This window comes from Takifugu flavidus, chromosome 1 (assembly GCF_003711565.1).
Source record: "Takifugu flavidus isolate HTHZ2018 chromosome 1, ASM371156v2, whole genome shotgun sequence".
Taxonomy (NCBI): Eukaryota; Metazoa; Chordata; class Actinopteri; order Tetraodontiformes; family Tetraodontidae; genus Takifugu; species Takifugu flavidus.
This window is the reverse complement of record NC_079520.1, coordinates 23,423,895-23,448,281: the sequence shown is the minus strand read 5'-3', so window position 1 is coordinate 23,448,281 and position 24,387 is coordinate 23,423,895. Positions and strand designations below refer to the sequence as shown.

General features: G+C 42.0%; 1 protein-coding gene across 1 annotated transcript; it reads left to right on the top strand.

Moving 5' to 3' along the window:
* The first annotated feature begins 5,927 nt into the window (after positions 1 to 5,927).
* Positions 5,928 to 20,284, top strand: LOC130533326 (SH3 and cysteine-rich domain-containing protein 2-like). The gene is made up of 11 exons (XM_057046622.1): positions 5,928 to 6,313; positions 11,846 to 12,215; positions 12,361 to 12,455; positions 14,846 to 14,930; positions 15,092 to 15,204; positions 15,308 to 15,371; positions 16,157 to 16,212; positions 16,319 to 16,407; positions 17,076 to 17,127; positions 17,758 to 17,895; positions 18,199 to 20,284. Exons 1-11 carry the CDS (start codon positions 6,230 to 6,232, stop codon positions 18,295 to 18,297), a joined length of 1,245 nt encoding a protein of 414 aa, XP_056902602.1. The 5' UTR covers positions 5,928 to 6,229; the 3' UTR covers positions 18,298 to 20,284.
* Positions 20,285 to 24,387: the final 4,103 nt, after the last annotated feature.

The following is a 24,387-nucleotide window of genomic DNA, read 5'->3' as shown; positions in this document are numbered from 1 at the left end:
AGAACTTCCCCATCACTTCCCCGTGTTTATAAAATCCAAGGCATAAAACATGCAGGGGGTGAGCATCGCTCCACAAATTGCCATTTCCCCTGCAGCACAGGACAGTGGATGTGGTTCATGAACTGGTGATGAGCTGTGTAGCATGAAAATAACCTCCCGGCTTATCCTGTAGATAAGCGAGCAAGAGGAGGCAGTCATTTACCAGTTAGTTAAGCTTTATGGCTTTTGCAGCTATATTGTTAGCTTTCTGAGTCATATGGGGGAAGAAGGGGTGGGGGTGGGGGGGGGGGGGGGGGGGGGGGGTGGGGGGGCAGAAGAATAAAGGCAAGAGGAGCAGGCAAGAGTGGAGTGCATTTTCAGCATAACAGTGAATCCCTAAATAAGCTTGCTGAATTTCAAGCGACTTTTTATCCATTAATGTGTTTGTTAGTGTCGAGGCAACGACTGTCACGCTTCTTGTGTTCACTTCACGTGGGCCCCACAAACGATGGGCCTCCGTGGTTCTTTCGAGGCTCGCCTGGAGCTTTACGCGCAAACTGAGCCAAATTGACAACCAGGTAAGCGGAGTAAGTCTTAATTTGCCAACATCAGCAGAACTGAAGAAAGCAACCGCTCACTTAAGATCAGCCCAGAGCAGCGGCAGTTTACTGCAGCGTCTCTCAATTGAGGGTTTTAAGCTGATGATATGGTATTAAATTGCCACTCGAACAAGCGCGGCATATATATTAAAGTACCGGTATATATTTTTGGGTTTTTCAAGGCCGCGTCCACCACTCACTTTCCCTGTTGGTTTTCCTCTGATATCATATCTGTGGGCTGTATCTGTAGCATTTATTTAAAAGAAATCAATGTTAATTGTATAATTCAGGCAGGACTTGGGTGTGAGTCAGCAAGTCCGGCTGCCAACTCCTTTTTGGCACCTTTTACACAAACCTCAGTGCCATTCTGGCCACATGCCTTCCTTGTACGGCCATCCCCCCCCCCCCCCCCCCCCCCCCCCCCTCCTTTAAGGATCACTCCTGACAATCATCTGTGAGCTGTAACTGAGTCGCAGTTTGTGTTTATGTGTTATTTATTTTTTCATATCCCAGCAGTCAATGGTATCGCTGAATTTCTGAACTTTTTTTAATCCCCTTAACTCCCCTGATCTTTCTCATAGACTTTAATGTACAAATGAGCTCCTTATAAGGGTAATACAAGTATTTAAATCTGATGCTAGTCACGCCATCTTCTAGCTATTCTCTTATTACCTCCTGAGCCTCATTTCCTCTTGTTTTATCCTGTATTTGAGCTTTGCTCTTCCACCTCAACTTACTGAGGGACAAATTTCAAAAATCTCTTTAAATACCGCTGTTTCATCATCTATATTATAATTCTGATCGTGTTTGAATATTCACTTTAATCTGGAGGTTCTTCCTCTAAACTGTTTAGAATTCTTTTTTAAAAATGGCATGTTGATTCATCCGACAAGGCTCAACCATGAGACAGATGATGAGGCACACCTCAGATATCTCCAGATTCTCATTTGGCAGAAAGATCTGCCAGTGCTGCTATATATAGGTGCCATATTCCTTGAGAAAATGACTTTGTCTCATTTGTGTCACAGTCTGCAAAACTGTGGCACTTACACCACCCCAGGCAAGGTTAAACTGCATTTCTGCCCTCATGCATACTGCAATTCTGATTGCTGTCCTTGCTGTTCTGCATGTCACAGGATCATACATGCAGGGATTTACTTTCTCTTCCATTAGCACAGCCAGCATGCTAACAGTACTGCATGATGTTTTTTTGAAGCTACACATTGAGATTTTAATGATCCATGTCCAGCCTGATAATAAGGTCAGAATTATAGACATAAAAAGCTTTAGGTCAGGCATTGCCTTATAGATTTAGCCTGTTTATGTTTTTATAATGAGGGTGATGTCTGGATTTTGATTGCATTGTTGATTCTCTGCACTTCTGCCTCATTGCACAAGAATATTGAAAGCAAATATATTTATTTGATCTGCATCTATGCATCCTGCGTGTGTCAGCTGTTTGTTGGACAGTATCTCCTACAAATGAGGAGTCTCCTCATTGGTTCCTTCAATCCTTATGTCCTGGTCTGAAAAAGCCTCATTTGCACAGTTATTTTTATGGTTGCTCACACTTTGATGGGCGTTTTCGCTGCCTGGCTGGTACGGCAGCTGACACGGTGTAAATCTGTTCTACTGCCGTCATGAAAATATGGAGAACACATGAAAAAAAAAAAAGACAGACTATAGTTGCCACATGTGTGCAAGAGAAAACCACAAAGGGAAAAAAGTAGGTCATGTATTCCACAAGGAGTGAGTTTAACAGTGAAAATCTTTCAAAGCCATAAATAAAAAAAACAAGGCAGAGTCGCAACACGAGGCTGTTACATCATGAAAGAGATTTGTCTCCTATCAGGAATTAGTAGGTTACCGTTCAACCCACATGCACATCAAAGTGTTTAAATGAAGCTTTCATCACTGTAGAGAAGCAACCTTCTAATAACATATTTTCCTCTCCACGTTTTACAGTGACAGTGTTCATACTGATATTTGGGGTTTATAGATCCACAATGGCCAAACAAGAAGGCAGAAAGTCAGTGTTTCTTCATGACTGGACAGGTCGGTACCTTTGGCCTCGATGGCTCTGACTCCACCACTCAGCAGGGAGCCTGACAGATTTGCACCTTGAACCCTGCTGCCTATGACAGGATCACACGGTGCCCACCAACCCCCCCCCCCCCCCAAAAGATTTGAAATTTAAGTGGGGAGCCACTCTTCAGTATAAGGGTTTTGTGTTTTCAACTCATGAAAATGTGGGCACTTACAACGTCTGACACACTGACACTCACCACCCACGCGGATATTTCCAATGTCAGACTTGCAGCTGACAATTTGATTTCACGCCGCTCCCTTTTAGCCGTGACTCAAATATTTAGCGCCACCGCTAGCAGGCTAGAAACGTCTGAGATGAAGGGTTTTGGGAGAAGATGATCTGTGCTGATATCTTTTTACACTGTTTTATAACCGACACGCTTCACTCAGGTCCGCAGTTGACCTGATGTGCTTGTTTGCGGACCGTGGGAAGAAATCAGGCCGCACCATGCTTAAGCACAGTCGTCTATTATGCCTAAAACCATTCCTAATCAATTCTTTTCCTCTTTGTGGAACATTAAAAAATGTTGCATTAATAAAGCTTGTCATTCATCATTGGAAATGAGTGCCTCATGACCGCTATTAGGGGATTTTTTTCTGCTTCATGATACAAAAATGAGCACATTGTACCTAGAGATATTTCTTTTATTCCCCTTAAAAAACACACACCATGTGCTTAAGCCTTTCTGTTTACCTTCACAATATTAGATCACCTAGACATTTTTTAATTCACAGCCTGTGGCTGAATAATCTGTCTAAATTTTGATATTACACTGATAAAAGGCTGGTGTAATTTCCTTAAAATCTGTCAGTGCCAAGGAAGAAAGATGGCTCAGATCTGGGTTAGATGTGTACATAATTTACTTTGCTCCACTTCTTTCAGTAGTTGGTGCTATGATGATAGAGAGATAAAAAATGTATTAAGGAGTTATTTTGTAGTATAATGTTCTACTTTAGACCAAGGTGCTTCTCTCAGTGGAGCAAGTGAATAAATGGAATTGGATTACGTTGCAGGGGGTCCAACCGATCAAAGGTTTATTTGATGTAATAGTTTTTCACTCTTGGTGTATTAATTGTACATCTGTCTGTCGGATTTAATAAATACTTGTGTGTTTTTTTTCTCGCGATTTTGAAAAATCTACACAAGACACACAGGAGACGCACAAATGGCTGGTTTTAAATGTTTCCCCTCAACTGTCCACTGAGAAATAACTAAATTTGGACTGGAATGAGATGAAAAAAAGAATAGAACTGGCAAAGATGGGGAGTGATAATGAGGAAAATAAGAGGTGGGGGATAGAGATATGCAGGAAATTCATAGAGGGAATATGTTAATTTGAGGGGATGGTGAGATTAAGAAGAGTCATATCAGGACGCGTGCCCTCCAGAGATTTGACTCTAATCCACCATACTTGCTCTTTGTGGCTCTATTTAATAAATAAGTTCTAAAGAAATGCAAGTTTCTGAACAGCAGACAAGAATAAAAAATTGGAGGCTCACCCAAACCTATATGAACTGTAACATGTACCTATTTTTATGCATTGTTGTGGGGCTGAGTGGAAGAAAATGTTAACAATTTCCGTGTGTTTTTTAAAACGACAGACTGACTCAGGGGATGTGGTGAAAATGTGTATTCGTTTGTCTGAGTAAAAAGGAACTGTGAAAGCTAGAGTGGATGCAGCGTAGTGTACTGTAAGTAGAGCGAAGTCGCTTCCCTGGAGCAGTTAATAAAAGATGATGCTGCAAAATGGATACCAGCTGAAGCTCTGACAGGGACAAAAGATACAACTGTGCTTTTCTTCTTTGTGTTCGGTTAAAGATTGATGCTTGCATTGTTTTTTGGGGGGGCTTTGTTTGGCAATTACAGCCAAAATGATCATGTAGAGACTGAGATCTAGTAAAAATTTCCAAAAAGAAAATGCAAATTTAACACAAATGTGCAGTTTAAGTACAACATTGTAGCGTCAGGCAGTAACAAATATACCGTAGATATATGCAGCACTGCAGATGCTATGAAGTCAGGCTCTTCATGATCCTCACAGACAATTATACCCTCCAGAAGTCCTTATCTATTGTTGCAGCGCATTTACCATATAGCACAAATATAAATGTTCATTTGCATAATTACATGCTGCACTACCATGAATCAACTTCTTTTTTTCCAGTGTTGAGAGAGCGACAGGGGGCTTTTGGTACGCTGTAAAACTGGAGTCCAACTGAGAGACTGCAGGAAATTGGGGCATGCTGTCCACATCTACATCAACAGAAGAGACAAGACTTGCGTTTGTGACATCAAGATAGATATATGGCTGCCTAGAGAGAGAGACGCTATTAGAAGTCATTTTCTTGTTTTAGGTGGAATGCATTGCAAAGCTGTCAATTATAAAATACAGCTGGTTTTGATACAGTGTTCAGGATTTAAACAAAAGATACATAGCACAACACATAGCATTTGGCTTATAATTAGGCAAACACACTGTTTACATTGTGTGTATTGGCAGGCACAAATGAAAATGCACACACATGCGCTCAGAGAGAGAGAGAGAGAGAGAGAGAGAGAGAGAGAGAGAGAGAGAGAGAGAGAGAGAGAGAGAGAGAGAGAGAGAGAGAGAGAGAGATGGAGCTGTCCTTGGTGCTGATTCAGCCACCCATGCTGGGCTGCTTGTGCTCTTGTTAAACTGCTGTGTCTCTCTGGTGACCAACGGCTCAGGAAATATGCTTATAAAGGATTTCATTTTGTACAGTTTGACTCAATCACACAAGAGGCTGTTTAGCACGTTTTGTTTCCACATTTGCTGTAGCCATCTTATTAAAGTGTTTTGTTTTTCTTTAAATGTACCCTTCATATTAAACATTAAATTAAGTTTTGGACAAATTGCCTTAATGAATAGATTTGAGATATTTTTAGGGTTGGTTGACTGTAGATCTTTCCTGACCTTAAGCTGGACCAACACAAAATGATAAACTGGCACTTTTATTTTGGCAAATGGAATTCGAGCTTAGCTTTTGAAGGGAACTAAATATAACACCGAGGCTAATTTGCTTAACAATTATGTACATATGAATATAAATGAAGGACACAAACAGCGGCGTTTTGTATTATAATTAGCAGGCAAACAAATACTATTAAATTCAACGTTGCCCCACCCACTTCGTCGACGTCTTTGGTCGTACACCAATCACAAAACACTCTGCTGGTAATTCGAGCAGAAAAGACCAATCGGATTAAGCGCTTTTTTTATCATGGCAAAAATTAAAGTTGTAAGAGCGCGTGTGTGTGCGCGAGGAGACCTGAACTAGCCACAGAAGAAGAGAGGAGCGCGAGCTAGTTTAAGGGGTCTCTGTTTCTTTCGACAGCCGAAGAAGAAGCGAAGTTTCGGAGGATTTCTAGTGAACAGGCGACAAAAGTCAGATTGTCAGATGGATACTGGCGACGCAAAGGTGTCCTGACACCTGAAGTACCAAGACACCGCGGCGGTGCTCGGACCTGTGCGTGCGTAGCCGCCTCTTTTTCCCCCGCAGTGGACTTCTCACTTTGTTTCTGGTGAATCTTCTGTGAAGAGATGACGGAAATCAGCGAAAAGGAAAACGAACCCCAAAACCTACACCGACCGCAGGCTACTGTGCCCAACCAAACGGAATCCAAGGTAGGTTGATCGCACACTTGTTTAAATATGAAGACCTTTTCATTTCAGAAACGAGCGCCTTAAGTCACACTTACTTAAATCGTTGGGAACGGAAACTAATCTGTCTGACTCGAGGGTAATTCTGTACAGGTATTGCATAACAACTATAACCCGCTTTAATTCCTGTAGCAATTTCAGCCTCGAGGTTAAAGGGCAGATAAGACACAGGACCGTGTTGGTAAGTGTCACTGCAAAACAGAATATGAACCACAGTTTCGACTTCATAGTTTGATGGTCCAGGCCAAAGGAAAAAAAACTGTCCTTTTTTATTGTTTTAAATATTACTGTATTTATGTAGACATTATGCATTCCCATCAGATTCATTCAGCAATACCCTTTGAAAATCCAATTTCAGGATTCTCTAAATCTGCAGTCCACTTTTACTAAGTCTTAGCCCGAGTTTGTTCTCAGTTCTTCGGCACGCACAAAAAGGTTTACAGTATATAGGAACCAAAATTCATTTTATAATATATTTAATTTTTATATATATATATTTAAAAATAAAATGAGCATCCCGTGGTTGCATCCAAATTTCTGCTTATTTGTTCTTTTTGCGATGCAAAAAAAGAAGCATGTGATCTCAGTTATTTGACTTTAAGCTACTGAATAATTTATTAGTTATGTCTATTTTTTAATTATTATTTTAAAAATTGTAAGGTTGAGTTTTGGCCATTGTCAAAGGGAGCTGGCTCAGGCTTGCTCGGTCAGACCTCTTGTTTCTGTTTGACTACAGACAACACAATGGATGGTGGGTGGTGAGGTGCATGAATTTATGAGCCAATCCGCCAGCAGATGTTTGCTGTGTCTTGCAAAGGGCTGGGCCATAATTTACACAAATGACCACACAGACAAAACAGAGCTGGGTGGAAGCATCCTCAGAGCTTCGTCACTCGTTGCGGTCTGTTTGAGAAGCTTTTACTGGCAGCTGTGACCTCTCCAAATCCTGCAGGGTGGGGAAAAACACAGAAGGATTAAATGTCTGTAATAAACAAGGATCTCGGACGTGTTCATTTTGATACTTCACCACATCTTTATGTGATTGGTCCCATCTCTGCCTTTCCACTGCATCTCCTAATCAAGACATCTGTCCATCGCCTCCTTATTTTCTCCCGTCTCCATCATCCCTCCGATCTCAGAGCATTTATTACAACGTTAAGTGGAGCCACCAGCTTTCTAAAGTGCTTCTAATAAAGGCAACCTGTGACGGACAGTGAATAGTTATTCCGCCTCCTCCTCCTACGGGTAAGGTGAAAGCACTGAAAACATTATTATGACTCTGTAATCACTTCGAGCACATGTCATTTAAGTAACTATAATTTAACAAGGTGCATTCAAACACATGACTAAGACCACAGCAGAACTTTGTTTAAAAGGAAAGTTGAATTTAAAAAAAGCAGAAACTCGAGAAACTGCCCGTGCGCCTCTCATTTTGTGTCTTGTTTGTTTAATTAAATATCTGTTATTTAGCCAGTGTGCTAATATATTTGTTTTTTGCTTTGAGCAATGAAATTGGAGCCATGCCCAGAATGAGAGGCTCTCTGATATTTGATACCCCCCAAAACAGTATAATGCAGTGGTGTAGCGTCAGTCTTCACAAATGTAATGCACTACATTGACTTTTCTCAGCCATTACATTTCTATGAAGTAAAATGATGGCAAATTTTGCTGTCCATTTTCCCTCCACACACCTCAGCATCAGAACTCCTCTGGTCCCACTGTCTATGCTATTAGCATGTTTTGTCCCCTCATTCATCTAATTTCTTTGCTCCCATCTTCAATTTTCCATTTTCCAATGACTGAGCCACCGAAATGAAACCCAAAAAAATCCAACCATTTCCACCTGTGCGTCATTTCTTCTCCATCTATGTCTCTGCTCCTTGTCATTGGTTTCATACACAGCCCGATAACAGAAACTACATCACATAACTGAGAACAGAAGTTCAAGGGTCATGATTAAGAGCATGACAGATGTGTGTTGGTACTGCTGCCATGATTAGTTTTACTGATTTTACTACCAATTAGTCTGACTTTCATTCCGTACAGTAGACAGATATACAGAGAGAGGAGTACAATTATGACATAATCATAATCGCTCCACTGTTATTAAATGTCACAGCCGTGACAGTGTTGTCCCTGCACAGTTGTGATTAATGATAATGATATCAGTGAATAACTGACCTTTATGTACTTAAATGCTGCTGATGCAGCAGAGTCCCATTTGCAGTGTCTGGGTTAGGAAGTTAAAGTCAGGGATGACTTCATCCTGCAGCTCAGGCCAGGTTGTCCCTCCCGAGCGTATCTGTTGTTACAGTGACGTTAAATAAAGTAAATTGTTGTTAAGAATTGTTTTGAGTTTCAGCCCTGGATGTCTTACCCCCAAATTCCACAGAATATGTCTGTGCTGTGCAAATAAACTTTAAATAAAAGACACTGGTTTTGTTACTAGAAATTTATTTTCAACCCATTTAAAAGCCAAGGTAGAATGTACCCACGTGTTTTTTCATGACTAGTGTGTGTGTGTGTGTGTGTGTGTGTGGTGTGTGTGTGTGTTGTGTGTGTGTGTGTGTGTGTGTGTGTGTGTGTGTGTGTGTGTGTGTGTGTGGTGTGTGTGTGTGTGTGTGTGTGTGTGTGTATGTGGTAAGTAATATAGTAATTGAATATTGAACATACCAGTATTTGGAATTGCTCTCATACACACTTTGAAGTGTGACATTACAAGGTTTTAGAGTGAGGAATAATAGAAGTTATATACTTCTTCTTGCTTACATACTACATTTATCTTTCTTATACGGTAATAAGTATCTTTGTTTTCAATACGGTGGCCAAGTGCACAGCAGCGTACACTCTTCACAAGATGTGTTGGAACAAAGTCAATACATCTGATGTAATAGTGTGCCAGCTAATGCATTTATTTTATGGCCCCAGGCCAATTAGTTTGATATATTAATTAAGACACCAACATATCTGTTCAAAAGATCTAATGCTTCAGTCTTTATATACTGAGAAATCTTAAATCCTAAGAAAAATACAAAAAAGCAAAACATTAATGCTAACTAAAGTAATATAGTTTCTCGGTGATGTGTGATTGATTTAAGATCTGTCGTACAGTGAATACATGCACCATGTACAGAGTAGCGTAATTCATTGATTGTAAGCTATGGCTGATGTGACAGCTTGTGGTTAGAAGCTGTTTGTTTTGAATGTTATTGTCCTGTATCTGCTCCCAGAGGACAGGGGAGACAGCAGATAATGTCCAAGGTGTATGTAGTGGCTCACACACACACACATACACACACACATGCACATTGGCCATTACATGCTACACAGCTACAAGCCATAAGGCTATTTTTTACCTTTCAAGGTTAAATAAACACACACACACACACACAATTTTTTTTTTATGTATTCAGGCGTCATAACGGCCTATTTATAGATGGCTTCGCTAAAGAGTTTGTTTTAAGTGGTTGAAGACGAGGCTGAGGCTGAGCCGCCTGCTCTCCTGTCAGAGGTGTGATAGAGAAAGGCACTGCTGCACTGTTCGACTCTCGAAGATGACTGGTTTGATGCTGATGTTGTATTATCTCGCCTCCCTACATTCTCCACTCTTTTCTCCCATCTCTTTTCTTTCATTTCTGTTCTATTTTTTCCCCCATCAGTTTTCCTTGACTGGCCTCAGACGTCGTATTTATTCTTCAGCTGCTTCCTGAAAATACAGTCTGTTCTCGTACACTACACTGTACTCGCACTGTGATGAGCTAATTGCTGTCGGTAGTTCAGAGTGTGATGGGGCCTCATGTTTGGGATCCATAAATAGACTTTTCAAAGCCTTCCCGAGTGAAAAACGCCACAGAGAAACATGGAGATTTGCATTCATTAGAACTATTCTTTGATTCCTCTTCTGTACTCTGCAACTGAGACATAAGATGGCAGTAAAACAGATTTATTGCTGGGATGCTTGCGAACAACCTGCTTCTCACCATTTGGTTAAAGCTGAGTCAGTGAAATTAAGCCAAGCAGCACCCAGAGTTAGCATTTTGTCAAAGGCAAAAAATGTTTAATACCTATTATCTAGGTAGTACATGGACTGAGATACTTTGTGGGTATCTTTGGTTACTGTGACATTGGCAGTGCATCCTTTGGGTGTGGTGGAATGGGGGTGATGTGGTATATCTGTCCATGATCTAGGCCATGTGAAGGCAAGGTCAATGGTTTTGGCCCATTCTTTAATGGTAGTTGTGGGGAAAGGTACTATAATACATCACACTGGATCTATTTGGGGACTTCTAATCATGAAATATTCTGGTGTCTTTGAAAAAGTCCTCTTTATTTAATCTTTATTTAGGCCCAAGGAGATATTTTAAGATACTGATTATGAGTCACATGTTGCAAATGAAATTGTTTCATTCCCCGGTGGAACTATAGCAAAGACCAGCTCACACAAGAGAGATTAACAAAGTCAGACAAGTTAGAAATCTAATAGAGAGGAACATCCATTACTGAATGGACCAGCGGCCCAGCCAAGAACAGGTCGTTAATGAAAGCTTGGACTCAGCTCCCTCTGGAAAACATTAACGGGAGGTCCTAACTAATGAGTCAACAGAGAGGACTCTTTTCATCACTCAAACTAATTGGCATCTGTGCACTTAAAGAAGAAAAAGAGGACCCTGTTCAATCTTATTGATCAAGTTTTCTGTGAAGGGGTGAAATGGCTTTCAGTGCTCAACAGTGCAGTAGAGATGATGAGGATGTTCCATGTTCTGTTGTCTCTATAGAAACAAAATGATGTGATCAAAATGTTACTATGGTGATTGCACCTTTAATACACAACATTACACATTAAAAAAGTTAGAGGGCAGACTTTTGTCAGAGCAATGACCTCAAATCTCTTCGGACTATAGAAGTTTAATCAATGCATAGCAGCTCGTCGACAGATTCAGATGCATTTGATGTCCTCATTATGATCCATTCTCCTGATGTATGATATCACTGCAGTTATTATTATCCATACAGTGAAGCTCATCACTTCAAAGTCTTTGTAACTGGGGCCATTATCACTTCTCCTTTTTTATGGCCAAAAGCAGTAAGGTGTATCAGACGTGGAGGCAGACAGTCAAAGATAAACATCAAGTGTGATGGTGCAGAGCCACTCGATACAACCACTCAAACAGGAATTTTAAGAAGTATCGATTGGTGGATTTGCTAATATTGGCATACTTGTCATCCTATAAACAAAAGTAGAAAAAGCTGAAGAGCAGAATCTAGCAAGGACAGTCAGAGGGCAAGAAGAGCGAACAAGAGCGCACACCCCCTCACAATGAACGCATTTGTGGCTGATGTGGACTTGTAGATTGTTTTGTGTGTAACCGAAGTTCTATGCTTGGTTTTACTTGAGCTCTTTTCCTTCTCTGGGTTTTTCGAATTATCTGCTTTTAAAGGAACAAGGTTCTCCAAGGTTCCACTGGTCAACCCTCTTGTTTGTCCCCTGTCTTGCAGTTGCAACGGTTAAAGCGCTCCCTGTCCTTAAAATCCGTGATGCGCAGCAAGAGTATGGACAACTTCTTCCAGCGGAGCAATGCTGAATCCCGCCTTCCCACAGCCATCATCACTTCACCTCCACCCCCGCCATCTCCTCCCCCTCTCTCAGAATCCCCACCGGCCTACGAGTGTTCTCTCCCACACTCAACGTCCATCAGTCCCAACCTTTCACTGTCATCGCACTCGCCTTCTTTAAGCCCCTCTCTGTCTGCGACCTCAAAGACGCTGTCTCAGGCCCAACCTACCCAGCCGGTCAAGACTCACTGTTTCCAGGAGCATGTCTTCCGTAGGCCCACCACCTGCCAGACTTGCAAACATGTGATTCAAGGTACAACAATCACACAGGAAAAACAATGAAAAAAATTCCATTCCCAGACTATTGGGGATACAGATCAGGTTTATTTGTGTGTTTCTGCCAATTGACGTCTTTGAAAGGGTTATGTGTTATATTTAATTCTTGGATATATTCACAGGGAACTCTAAGCAGGGTTTGCGTTGTAAAGCCTGTAAGCTGGCAGCTCACCTCTGGTGCTCATCTGAGCTCTCCCAGCAGCCATGTAATGGCAAGGTAAGAACCCTTCCCTCTTATAGCCATCCATAGTGCCACTTCACAACAGAATTATAAAAGTAATAAAAATAGCATTTTTCAGCTATTTAGTTTTTTTTGTATGTGTTGCGCTCCTTTTTAAGATTGTGGTGAGAGTGGATTTTACACTGCTGTAAATCAAATAGTTGTTGAAATTTGCCACAACCTGCTCACCTACACAGCCAACTCCTATTTTTAATTTCTTGCACGGGCAAACAGTAGAGCATATTTACAATTTGCCATGGAGAAAAACCGAATACAGTGTTGCTGTCAGCAGAGTTGAACGGTACCTGCATGCTGTTATTGTGTCTTGGCAGTTGGCTCAGTCTTTCTGCCTAGCAATGTTCTAAACCCCAAAGCTTCCTTCTTATTAAAATAGGATAAAGCCCCTTTTAACCAACAGTAGCAAAGGTTCTGAATGGCTGGACCAGGACTTTTCACACCTTCACAGCTGCTGAAGATGCTGAGAAACATGTGAGGGATAAAAATAGATCTGTTATTTTAACTGAGAGAAACCTGGGAGGATAACTGATACAGTTTCAGGTCCCAACATTTTAGTCAGCCTTTGTTTGTTTTTCCTCTCTATGTCTCACTCTTTTTCCTCCTATTTCACCTCTGTAGTCTGGATGCTACATTTCCTTCCCCTCTCAACTCTGTTGGAAAATCAATATCTCCCTGTACCAGCTGGACTGGCTAATTCAGTGTGAAATTCAGTGTTTTTGAGGCGAGCACAATCCCCAGAGGATATGACACGGCAGGCTATGGCCAAGCTTTTGGCCGCGGTGTACTGTTCGATCACTGCGTACTCATCAAAGCAAGGATTAGGTGGTTTATTGAAAATGGATGGAGTCTGAAGCCACTTTGTTTTAAATTGGAGTAACTAGCTCTAAGCCAGAACCTGTCTTTAAAAGTTCGCAATATTGCAGCAGCAGCTGTCCTGCTTTTGTTTAAGACCGTAAAACACGATTGTTGGGGGTCAAATCGGTCACATCCTTCAGAAGACCAGTGAAAAATTGAATTAGTGCCTGTAAAAAAGAGAAGCTGTGATAGTCACTGAAGAGTAGCACAATTTATGATTAATTATTTAAGTTTTATCTTTTATATATAACATTTATGAGTGTCCGTCCCTGGCATTTGCTGAGTCTGCACAAACTGGGCCAAATCTTTTTAAAAATATTACTTTGGGATTGTGACAAGTTTTACTTATCAATAGTCATTGAACTGATGGAGGAATTTTACTGCATCGGAGGTTGAGCACTGCATCACTTAGCAAGCACTTGTGCGCACATTTGTAAAGTAAATATCAGTGCTGTTCTTAATACACCCATGAAGTGTGTGTGTGTGTGCACGCGTGTGTGCCAGCTATATGATAGATTTAAGGTCAGGATTATTTGTTCCCTGTGTTATCAGTGAATTAAATGTGTGACAAAAATGTGACATTCACAGGAATAAAGCATCACATTTGGCTGGAGCCTCTCAGCATTTGTCAGACAAAACACTGCGTTGAATTTTTTTACGCATGTATTTTTATTTTTACATAATTGTGTACGCTAGATAGTGTAACACAAGACAGATAGAAATGAGGTAATGATAAAGGAAAAGCTCTGTTGTATTATTTTAGATGCAGAGATGAAAGAAAAGTGTTTCACTACCTTTATTAAACAGGGTCTATTTACAGATTCATCACAGTCTCTGTCAAAAGCAGAATCTTTGTACTTGAATCTCAAGGACTGATGAACCATCCACTCAACATATTTCTGCTCAAAGAAAGCCAACAATCAGATCATGAAGCTGAACAGAAACATGTCTGGTCTACACTGTTTAACATCGGCAGTGACACGGCTGTTGCGGCTTCTCAGATCACACACACACACACATACGCACATCCAGAAGTAGAAAATACAACACCAGAGAACTTTCTACTCTCTATTCCTGTCTTATCATGCTTTGCGGGCTAGAGTTTCCACTGTTATTGCATTTGCGTCGCTGTTTCATGGCAGCATCCGAAGAGATCAATGAGATCATGACCTGACTCACCGGGTCTCCTCTGCTTCCTTTTCCTGTACGTCAGTCCTTTTTTCTTGACATCTTTACCTCATTCCAGATTTTTTTGTATGCTAACCTTTTCCCTCCACTACTGCTCCTTTTGATTCTTATGACCTCATTAAGAATCACAAATGGTTCATAATAACCCAGGTGCTTCTGAAAGCATTAATGCACAGTAATTAGATTTTTGTTTTTTCTGTGCCCACTTTTTGCTGTCAAAAAAATCACACAGGCAATGATTGACTTGAAAATAATAAACCCTATTTTTGTCTGTTTTCCCCACCCCCTCTCTTTCCCCTGCTTGTCCGTCTTTCCTGACTTGGTAGCGTGGAGCTTTTAAGAGGAACTTCAGCTCTCCTTTGCTAACCACCGATGCTCTGGGCGTGGTCGAAGAAGCCCCTGCGGCTCAAGGTAAGGGACAGAATTGCCACCTGCCCTGTTGCAGCAGTAATCTCCACATGAATAATCACCCTGTCCGTGGCCTTCAGTCCAAGATTCATGAAAGGCCACCGTGTGTGTGTCAGCTATAAACCTGCAAGTGTGCTGCTTTGTTCCATCTCCACTGTGTTCAGAGGCAGATAATGTGTTTGTTGACCCCGTGTATGAGGCACTGCGCTATGGGACCTCACTGGCTCACATGAGCCGTTCAAGCTTCAGCAGTATTTCAGAGTCACCGTGTCACCAGGTATAGAAGCACATATAAAATACACCACCAACCCCAGGCCTTCATTCGCATTGACATTAATCATTTTGAGAATGTTGTTGGCTTTGCTGCTGCTTTATTACAGGAGGACAAACTACAGGAAAAAGTTGAAAATCACCCAATCGCTGAGGAGGATCACATCCCAGGAAGTACGTCGCCACATTTTCGTTAATGTAAAGATGCTGCAAAGCTTGAGAGGTTTAAAACTGATTTGATGTCCAGGTTTTAAATAACAAGTATGATATTCCAACAGTATTTGAATGTACTCCACTAACCTGAACTCATTTCCATGCTGAAAAGTGTTACATCATGTTTACTGTATATATGGCTAGGCTAGCTGTTGCAGCCTGTTTTGGGAATTAAGTTGCTTAATATTTAGTCCTTTTATCTATGTTTGGAGGAAAATTAACCCGTTAAGAACAAAAATAATCAGGTAGTCGAACACAGCTAAAAAATAATGGAAGGGAAGCAAATGTCTCGTTATCTAATATAATTTATGTTGTAAATCTCTCCCCATAATGCTAAAGCTAATGATAAGCCAGGTAATCAAGCAATCCTCTTTCCACATTTCCATTAATACAAAGATGAATTCCTCATTGTTAATAGCAAAAGTGCAGCAGAATGATATAAATACATATAGTAGCCATGACTTCAAGGACCATTGTTTGTGTTCCTGCCAGTGTACTTTAATCTCAGTGGTTTTAGTCCCAAGAGAAATAATCTGTTTGTACTGGTACCATTTTACAGTCAGTGACCTTGGTCTCAGTCTTTTTTATGTTTGCTGCAGAGAGGCAAGACCCCACCGTATATCTCTCCTGTGTTTGTCATACTCTTTTATCAGCACTGTTCCTCTTCACGTAATGTCTTCTTTTTAGCTTTCTTTTTTGCCTCACCCCTTTTTCCTGTCCTTGTGTTTATCCTGTGGTGTCTCCAGTGCTCACTCCTCCTGAAAGTGAGAAGGCGGATTCAGAAGACAGGGTCAGCCTTAAGGTCTGTGTCAGCGTTTCCTCCTTGTCATTTAACCATTTTTCTTGGTGAAGGAAAACCAAACCTCCATCCCTTCTTTCTCTTTCAACGCACCTTTTTTTTTTGCTAGACGCCGAAAAGAGTCGAGGTTCACTCCATCCACACTTATGTGGCACTGTACAAGTTTCTGCCTCAAGAGAACAACGACTTGGAGCTCCAGTCAGTAACACACCTCTGTGCACTGAGCCACCTCACCTTTTGCTGGGGGAGGGGGGTAGGGGGCATTGATCTGCAGCATTGAATATTGTAATCTCGTATGGCTTCAGCGCAATTTCATTTTGTCTCACATCGTCGGCATCTCCTCTTGCCCGGTCTCTGGAGAACACAGAAAACGTCAAAAACGTCAAAAATATACACCGGGCGACAGGCAGTGCACCAAAACACACAATCCACATTCCAGCCAATCACTGATAATTTGGCTCGGGAAGGGGCGGGGCTTAGTGCGCCTGCAGATATAAATATGAATTTACTCACTGAACAGTTTAAGTGAGCTCAGCCCTCTCAGAGATGTTAGTGTACATTAGATCCACTTGCAATCTCGATGTGCGTTCATGACAGTTATGGAAACAATGAGGGGAGAGGCGAGCTTGCCCTGTTTTGTTTTGCATTTACTTTAAACATCAGCGGAAGTGACGTCATGCAAGATCACACGGTGCCCCTTTAAACACGAAGAACCATAAACGGCACAGCTAGTCCTCCTATGCTTAGCTGCAAGAAATTCTGGCTTCACCTCTATTCAGTCATTTAATAAATAAAAGCAAAGGCTTGAGTGTTTTGCACAACACATTGTGCTAAGATGAGAATTCATCCTATTAATTTTCCCTCAGGCCTGGAGAAAGGGTTCAAGTGCTCGATGACTCCAACGAGGACTGGTGGAAGGTGAGCTACCACATTTTTCTTATAGCAGAACACTACTTGGGGGGGTAAAGCAATTTGCACTGAATAATGAGTGTGACTTTAGCGCGTTAAAATATTTACCACAAAACATACATAAAAAATGAGACAATTGTACAAAACACTTTATTGTAGTCCTTAGAGTACTTTTATACAATCCACATTCAAAACTTTGGCTGGCAAGAGTGTATTTAAAAATAATAATCTTAAAGTATATTGAATTCTGGGCAACTGTTCAAAAGGCCAAATATAAATAATGAAAACTGAATCGTTTATATAATGAATGAATGGTTTGATTATATCCAGACAACAGTTGTAAAGCAGAGTGTTGAGTTTGCTGTTTTTATTAGTGTGATTCAGCAGATAAATGAAACAGTATTTTAGTTGTCAAGGCTGCAAATTGTGGCTCATTCAGCGAGAGGGAGATTAAATCAAATTAAGATTAGTCAGCATTTTTAGATTTTGATTTGTTATTTCTCTGTTAACATTTGAGCAATCCATTAGAGACGTCCTCGTCCCCGTCCTGGCCGCCCCAGGACAGAAATGATTCATTTGTGTCTGTCAGGGCCTCACAGATTTTCTACCTGCGTGTCAACGGTCGTGTGTGTTTACCAGGGGAAAAGCAGAGACAAGGTGGGACTGTTCCCAGCCAACTTTGTACAGCGAGTCCGTCCTGGTGAGCGGGTGTGGAAGGTCACAGATGGTTTCCACGGCAACCGAGACAGAGGCCAGATGAGTGTGAAAGAGTCCCAGGTGAGTGTACAAAAAAAACTAACTGTACACTCTGTACTGATCTATCTGTCTATCTGTCTATCTGTCTATCTGTCTATCTATCTATCTATCTATCTATCTATCTATCTATCTATCTATCACATTCATGCATGTACACAATCAAACGTATGTAAATTCATGCAGAAAACTGCTGAGATTTGAGAAGACAGCATGTTAATTGCTTCCAGTGCAGCTTGCCTTTTTTTTTTACTCTGTCATTACTGAATGTCAGTTGCTCCTCCTCCTCTTCTTCCTCTTGCCCCGCCTTCTCCTCCCCCCACCCAGATCTGCATAGGGAAAAATGAGGAGACTGATGGATTTCTGCGGCTAAGCAGCGGGAAGAGGAGAGGCTTGGTCCCGGTGCAGTGTCTGCAGGAATTGTGACGGCGCGTTCTACTCGTGTCTTCGGGATGAAGTTGCTCACTCCACTGGAGGAATACTCAGGAGTGTTCTAACCAAACTGCTGCCTCCGTCCTTCCAAAACGTGGCAGTCAATAGAATAGAAGCTTAAGTGGTCATTGATCCACCCTTTTGCTTTTTTTAATCTTGGAGGATCTTCTTTAGAAGGCCTCTAGAGCTACCTTTCTCGTAGCATAACTCATTGTGTGGTTCGGCACACACAAGGGTAATGTAGCATCATGAGGAGAGGATAGTGCACAGGAAGCCTGGCTACCTCACTAGCCATTTTCTTTGGCCATCCATCTGCAAAAAAGGCAGCGGTCTCCCTTATTATGATCTTAAATATATTGCATGTGTTGGAGAAAACCGGTCGGTTAGCAAACTATTTTTGGTTTGCTTCAAACTGTCAAGCAGATCTAGGTGACGGGGCGCCGGTAGTATGGTTCTGTTTCTAACAGAGTTTAGACGGAACAACCACACATCGGTTAGTTCTTTGTCTCTCACGCTGCTGTCCAGTGTCCTCACAGCACTGAAGTGAGAAATGCTTCGCGTGCACCTCGGGGAGCGTTTTGTTCAATATGCCCTTCAGTTACACTCTCTTTGCACTCACCAACATCGGAGGCTCTGTTTTTTTCATACGCCCCGCAATGCAGGGATGGGTCCAGCGCTCCAGGTGACTGGAAAGGTGAAATCTAAACGCCGTCCACCCGGACTGCAGCATTTGCATTTGCAAATTTCTTTATCCCCTGTTTCAATGGGAGGGTTGTGTGTTTGTACTTTAAGTACTTCTGGCACAACCCAGCTTCTGGTTGCAGTTGATTTATTAACACTGGTCAAGAGGCATGAAGTGCTTTTACTAAAGAAACACTATAAATGCAATAAACATGAATCAGTTTTTAGTATAAATTCACTGAGGCAAAACCGGCACAGTAAATCTACAAAAACAGCATTTGGTGCTGTTCTTAGATGGGTTTGTACTGATTGAGGCGCAACAATGCACCAGCACATCCCCGCCACCTCTCCGAGCCGTCCGCATCGTACCAGTTTACCAGAAAAAATAGATTTATATAGCTCACTGTTCCACATTACTCAAAAAATGAATCATTAGAATGTCTTGCGCGTTATACCGTCAGTGTTTATTTGTATGTATTGTCATGTGCTATTTACTGTCATATCTTGTGTACGTCATGACATCGGTGTGCTGTCTCGACATTAAAATGTACTTGTTTTTTCTGGCATGGATAGCAAAGACAAGATTGTATGAAGATGATACAGAAGGAGACGCTGTGGTTTGTCAAAAATAGGATGTTGGCTGGTGATCTTTATCACCGAGCTTTTTGATGAATGGTCCTGTTGTCACGACTGTCCTGGTAGTCAAAATGGACACAAACCATCCGACTCCTTATTCTAGACTAGCAGGCAGCGATAAACTGGGCAATAACTGTAAATAAAATAAAAAAATCTGACATTTGTAAATTGGAGCCATTGAATTGAATTCAACGGCTCCTATTAGCACTCTGAATATTTAGGAGCCAATCAGGGGCATTAAGAGCATTTGTAAATTATAGGAGAAAATCAGTTTTCTCACCACTTACCAACGAAGACACGACTCTGCTCAATTAACAACCTTTACTGCACAAATAGTTTCAGATACTATGCACAACAGTTCTAGTCTCACCTTATTTTGTACTCGGCTCGTTTCTAGCACAGCAACATGTATCATCGTTTCTGTGCTTTAGCGAGGATATGAGTATGACTATTACGCCTTTTACAGAAGGTCCTTGTTGGATCAGCCAGCACTACGCTCCGCCTAAGCATCACCTTCACCGGCTAGACCCAAGATTGGCTCAGGATTACGATTACCCAGGTGAACTCTCCTCTTCACCTCAGTGCGCCGTATCGGGCTAGTTTTTTTGCATGGCTAGCTGCCCTCGAAATCTCAGATATCTTAATAAAATTGGATGAACTGTCATTTTGTGTGCTCGTCTCTTTCTTTCTCACGTAATTGCTTTGGCGTGAGGTGGACTGGGATGAAGATTTGTCTTGTGGATAATCAGCAAGTGACCCTTGCAGTAATTAAGAATGCTTTTAAACACGCTTCTTTGGCTGAAGTGATTAAAAATGAGGTGACCTTTGCGGAATGTTGAATTGTCTACTTTATTCCAGCCATTCCCACTACTGCTGGTTAACCTCCGCTGGGCTCAAACAGGCCAATGGAATGTTGTTCTTTCAATCCACTGGCATTTTCTTGTTATCAAATAGTACAAACATTAACCCAAACTCTGCACCGTAACCTTGCTGACTTTTTCATTTCACACTTAACCTAATCCAGATGATAAATATGTCCCTGTGCGGGCAGAAAAATTGGAGCGAGACCCCTCATTTGGGATGAGTCCGGACAGAGCCTGGGAAAATGACTTGTTCTTAATGAGCATAAATAATATTATTAAGTTCCAATAAAATGACTTGGCAGTGGAGAAGCTGTTGGCAGGCCTCAGACTACGCTGGCAAGGACACTAATATGTGTGTGTATGTGCGGTGTGATGTATTTCTCAAATCGTGATTCAGTTCTGTTATTTAATTGGATCCAATGTGATTTCGCCTGCAGAGAGAAAGGGAGAGAGAGACGGGCAGAAACGTGCAAGTTTGGCAGTGCACTAAGCCAATCGTGCATCTCCTCATATTGCCAGATTTGCTGCTCAAAATGGTTCTTTGCTCTTCACTTTCTTTGCCATCAAGCTCTTGTTCATTCCTTCCCATGACAGCTAGAGGAGATGGATGAAATGGTATGATTTAGCTTCAATCAGTTTCAGTCTTATTTCTCACCTCTTTCATAATCTGTTAGTATTCAGGTAACAAAACCTAGAAACTCCTAAAAACAGCTCATTTAATGCATGTCCTGTTAAATGCACTTCTAAAATTAAGAAAACAGCAGAAAAAAATCTATCTATCTATCTAATCAAAATAGTGCTTGTGCTTAATCAGGCAGATCAGGGAAATAAAAAGGTGGCAAAAAGAGAAAAAAACTAACCAAAATACACCTTTTTACCCTCAAAACCCGCAAATAAATCTACCCTATCCAGAGGTCTCATTCATGTTCCTGAAGCTGTGATGAAGAAGCGTTTAAAGTGATTGTAAATGTTGCAGCACCTTAACCAGCAAAAGCATGGAGGGCTTTTCACGTCCGAGCGGATTTATTGATGCAAGATGACTGAGCAGGACTGCGAGCGGGGCATTTTAGAGCATATATGAGGCACCTCTGCAGATGGCCACCTCTGCACCACCTCTGCTTTAAAGGCAACATAATCACCTGTTATAAAACAAGTAATAATCTCTCATAAAAAGTCAAATTTTAGAATTTCGAAGCCACACAAGTGACTCTTGAACTGGGTCGGTTCGAACTGTTATGAATATTTTATCAGGTGATTTGAGCGACATATTATGGAACATTTGCCCCAGTTTCAGAGGAATTTGTCGATAAGAAATATCGAGGTGCTTTGTGTTGTCTCCATCCTCAGTATCCAGCTGTGTTTACACTTTTCCAGACCTCCTGCCAACTGGACCATTAAAAATGCAGGAGGAACAGGGAGGTGGCATGTTTAATGCATGCTCTCCTCTCCCACCGCTGGGGCCGCATCTGCTTTCTCAGGATACCGTTTGCACAGACAGGACGGTGGCTGCCAAGGGGTAAAAGACAACACGCACTGACGGCTTTGAGGCCCAAGAGTGGGACGTTACCGTAGATGCTTGGAGCTGATCCGAGATCAGGACGGAGATGGAGGAGAGAGAGGGGGGGGGGGAACAAAACACCCGTAAAGCTGACACATGAAAGCTGTTTCTGAATCTCACTTCACTGGGAACGACAGATTTAAGGGACTGCCAATACTTTGAGGGAATCTGTCTTTCAGGGGGAGGCCCAGGGCACTTTACAGTTTATTCTCGCACACGATAAAAAGAGATCAAGACAGATTTATTTATAAGAATGGATGTCTCTGCCTCAAACCAGCTCTTAAGACTACTATTTTTTTTTTATCCATTACTAATTTGAGGGCTGCACACTTTATGGGGAATTATGACAATAAACAAAAGCAATCTTATATCAATAATGTCTTGATTTTATTGCTTGTGTAAATCAGCTGTTTGGTGGAATCGGTGCTCTGTTTTCCACCACTGCCCAACCTTGAAGCTGTTTGATCTGTTTGCCCTTGAGCAATCATCCAACGAGCACCACTTTTGTTAACGTGAGAGGATTTGTTCAGGGCTTCAAATCATTTTGAGCTCGTCACAGTCGAACATGGGCTAAGCTCATTTTCCGCAATATTGTGGAGCGTTGAGCAATCGCAGTCATCGTGGAATAATCACAGCTTTATCCTGGCGCGCCTCCGTGTCTCTCGCTTCGGTTATCACAGATGTTCCTCAGAATTAAGCCCACGATGCTCCGAAGAGCCACCACAGTGCTCCGCTGCTGCCAATTTACCCCACCTTCACACCTGCCCCGTGCTTTTGCAACAGGATTATGGTCACCCCTGCAGAAACACGCGCCACTCCTCCTTTCCCCTTCGTCACTGACCTTTTTCGCCATCATGTGGCTTTAATTATAATTGGCCTCTCAACAGCAGCTGTAATGGGGACGATTAGCAAAAGGTCAAGTGTCACAATCAAAACAGAGTTTGGAAATGGAGAGCGCCGGGTTTGGGCTGATGTTCTCTTTTAAATCGTTAAAAAGAGCTGCTTGTTGTTCAACAATGGCACCACCTTCAAAGCATGATCTCACTCTCTCCCACTGTATTTTAGCTACAGCTCCATCCATCCATCCATCCATCCATCCATCCATCCATCCATCCATCCATCCATCCATCCATCCATCCATCCATCCATCCATCCATCCATTTCTCTCATTTCCTCCATTGGGCTTCATTTAAAATACATTCTTTTAAAACGCGGGACTTTGAAGTTGCTATGAAACGGATCTAAAATCCACCAGAAGGGGTCTTTTTGTACTCTCTCTCTCTCTTTTTCTCTCTCTCTTCTTATATTGGATGCATTTGGGGATAAGACGACACCGTCGCTCCTCTCTCTGCCTGACAATAGGCGGACTTCTATCAAACTCCCTTTAAAAGTCCAGCACCGGTGTGATGAGGATTGGCAAAACCGATCCGTTCCGATTGAAATGTGTCAGAAACTTGTTGCCGTGGCACAAAGATTACAGGACATTTGGCCCCGCTCAGTATACGCTCGCCTTTTTTTTCTCCCATTTTTCAGCCTCCACCCTCGCCAAAAGCTCTTTTATGACAGAAAGAAAGATGAAAAGGCAGAATATCAAGTAGAGTGGAGAACCAGCCAGTCAGGAATGAGCTTGGTAATAAGCCTAGCATGGCCTGGTTTGTTTTCAGAGAAATATATGCAGAAATAGAGGAGAGGAAAAAAAATAGAAGAAGAGGATTTCAAATGAGGGAAGCAGAGTGGAATGCTCCATCCCCTCATATATATTGATAACACATTTAGGTGTTGACGTCTATTGTAAGAAACCAGTTTTCTAAAACCAGGCCTCCAGAGAGAGTGTGTGTGTGTGTGGGGGGGGGGATTGGCCTCGGTAGTTCCAGCACTAATAGCATCTCAAGTGTGAGCTGGGGCAACAATGAAGAGAGATTCCAGAAACATTTGTATTGTGATGCAAGAAGGTTTCTGTGTTGGGTCCGGTATTCATAATCCCATGCGGGATTGTGTGTGTTTGCAGGTGTCGGCGTAGGTTTTTGGCTTTCAGGCAACATTTAAACGAAGCGCAGCCTCGTTAACTCTGGTTACCAATAGCCTGTGAAATCAGAAAGAGGCTCCATAGCAAAAGAGACGCAGGTGCATCTGGAGCGGTTCACTCTGTGGAGGGGTGCTACATTGTACAGGTACATGAATGTTTTTACCTGGTACTCCAGGTCCCAGGAGGTGGAACGTCCACCTGGGCGAATGAGCGGGTGATGGCAGCCAAGTGAGAGCCTGTGTGTTACCTGTGTGAGGGGGGAGGTGCTGCCTGTAGGTATGAGTGATGAAGGAGAGCATGGAGCAGAAACTCAAATCCAA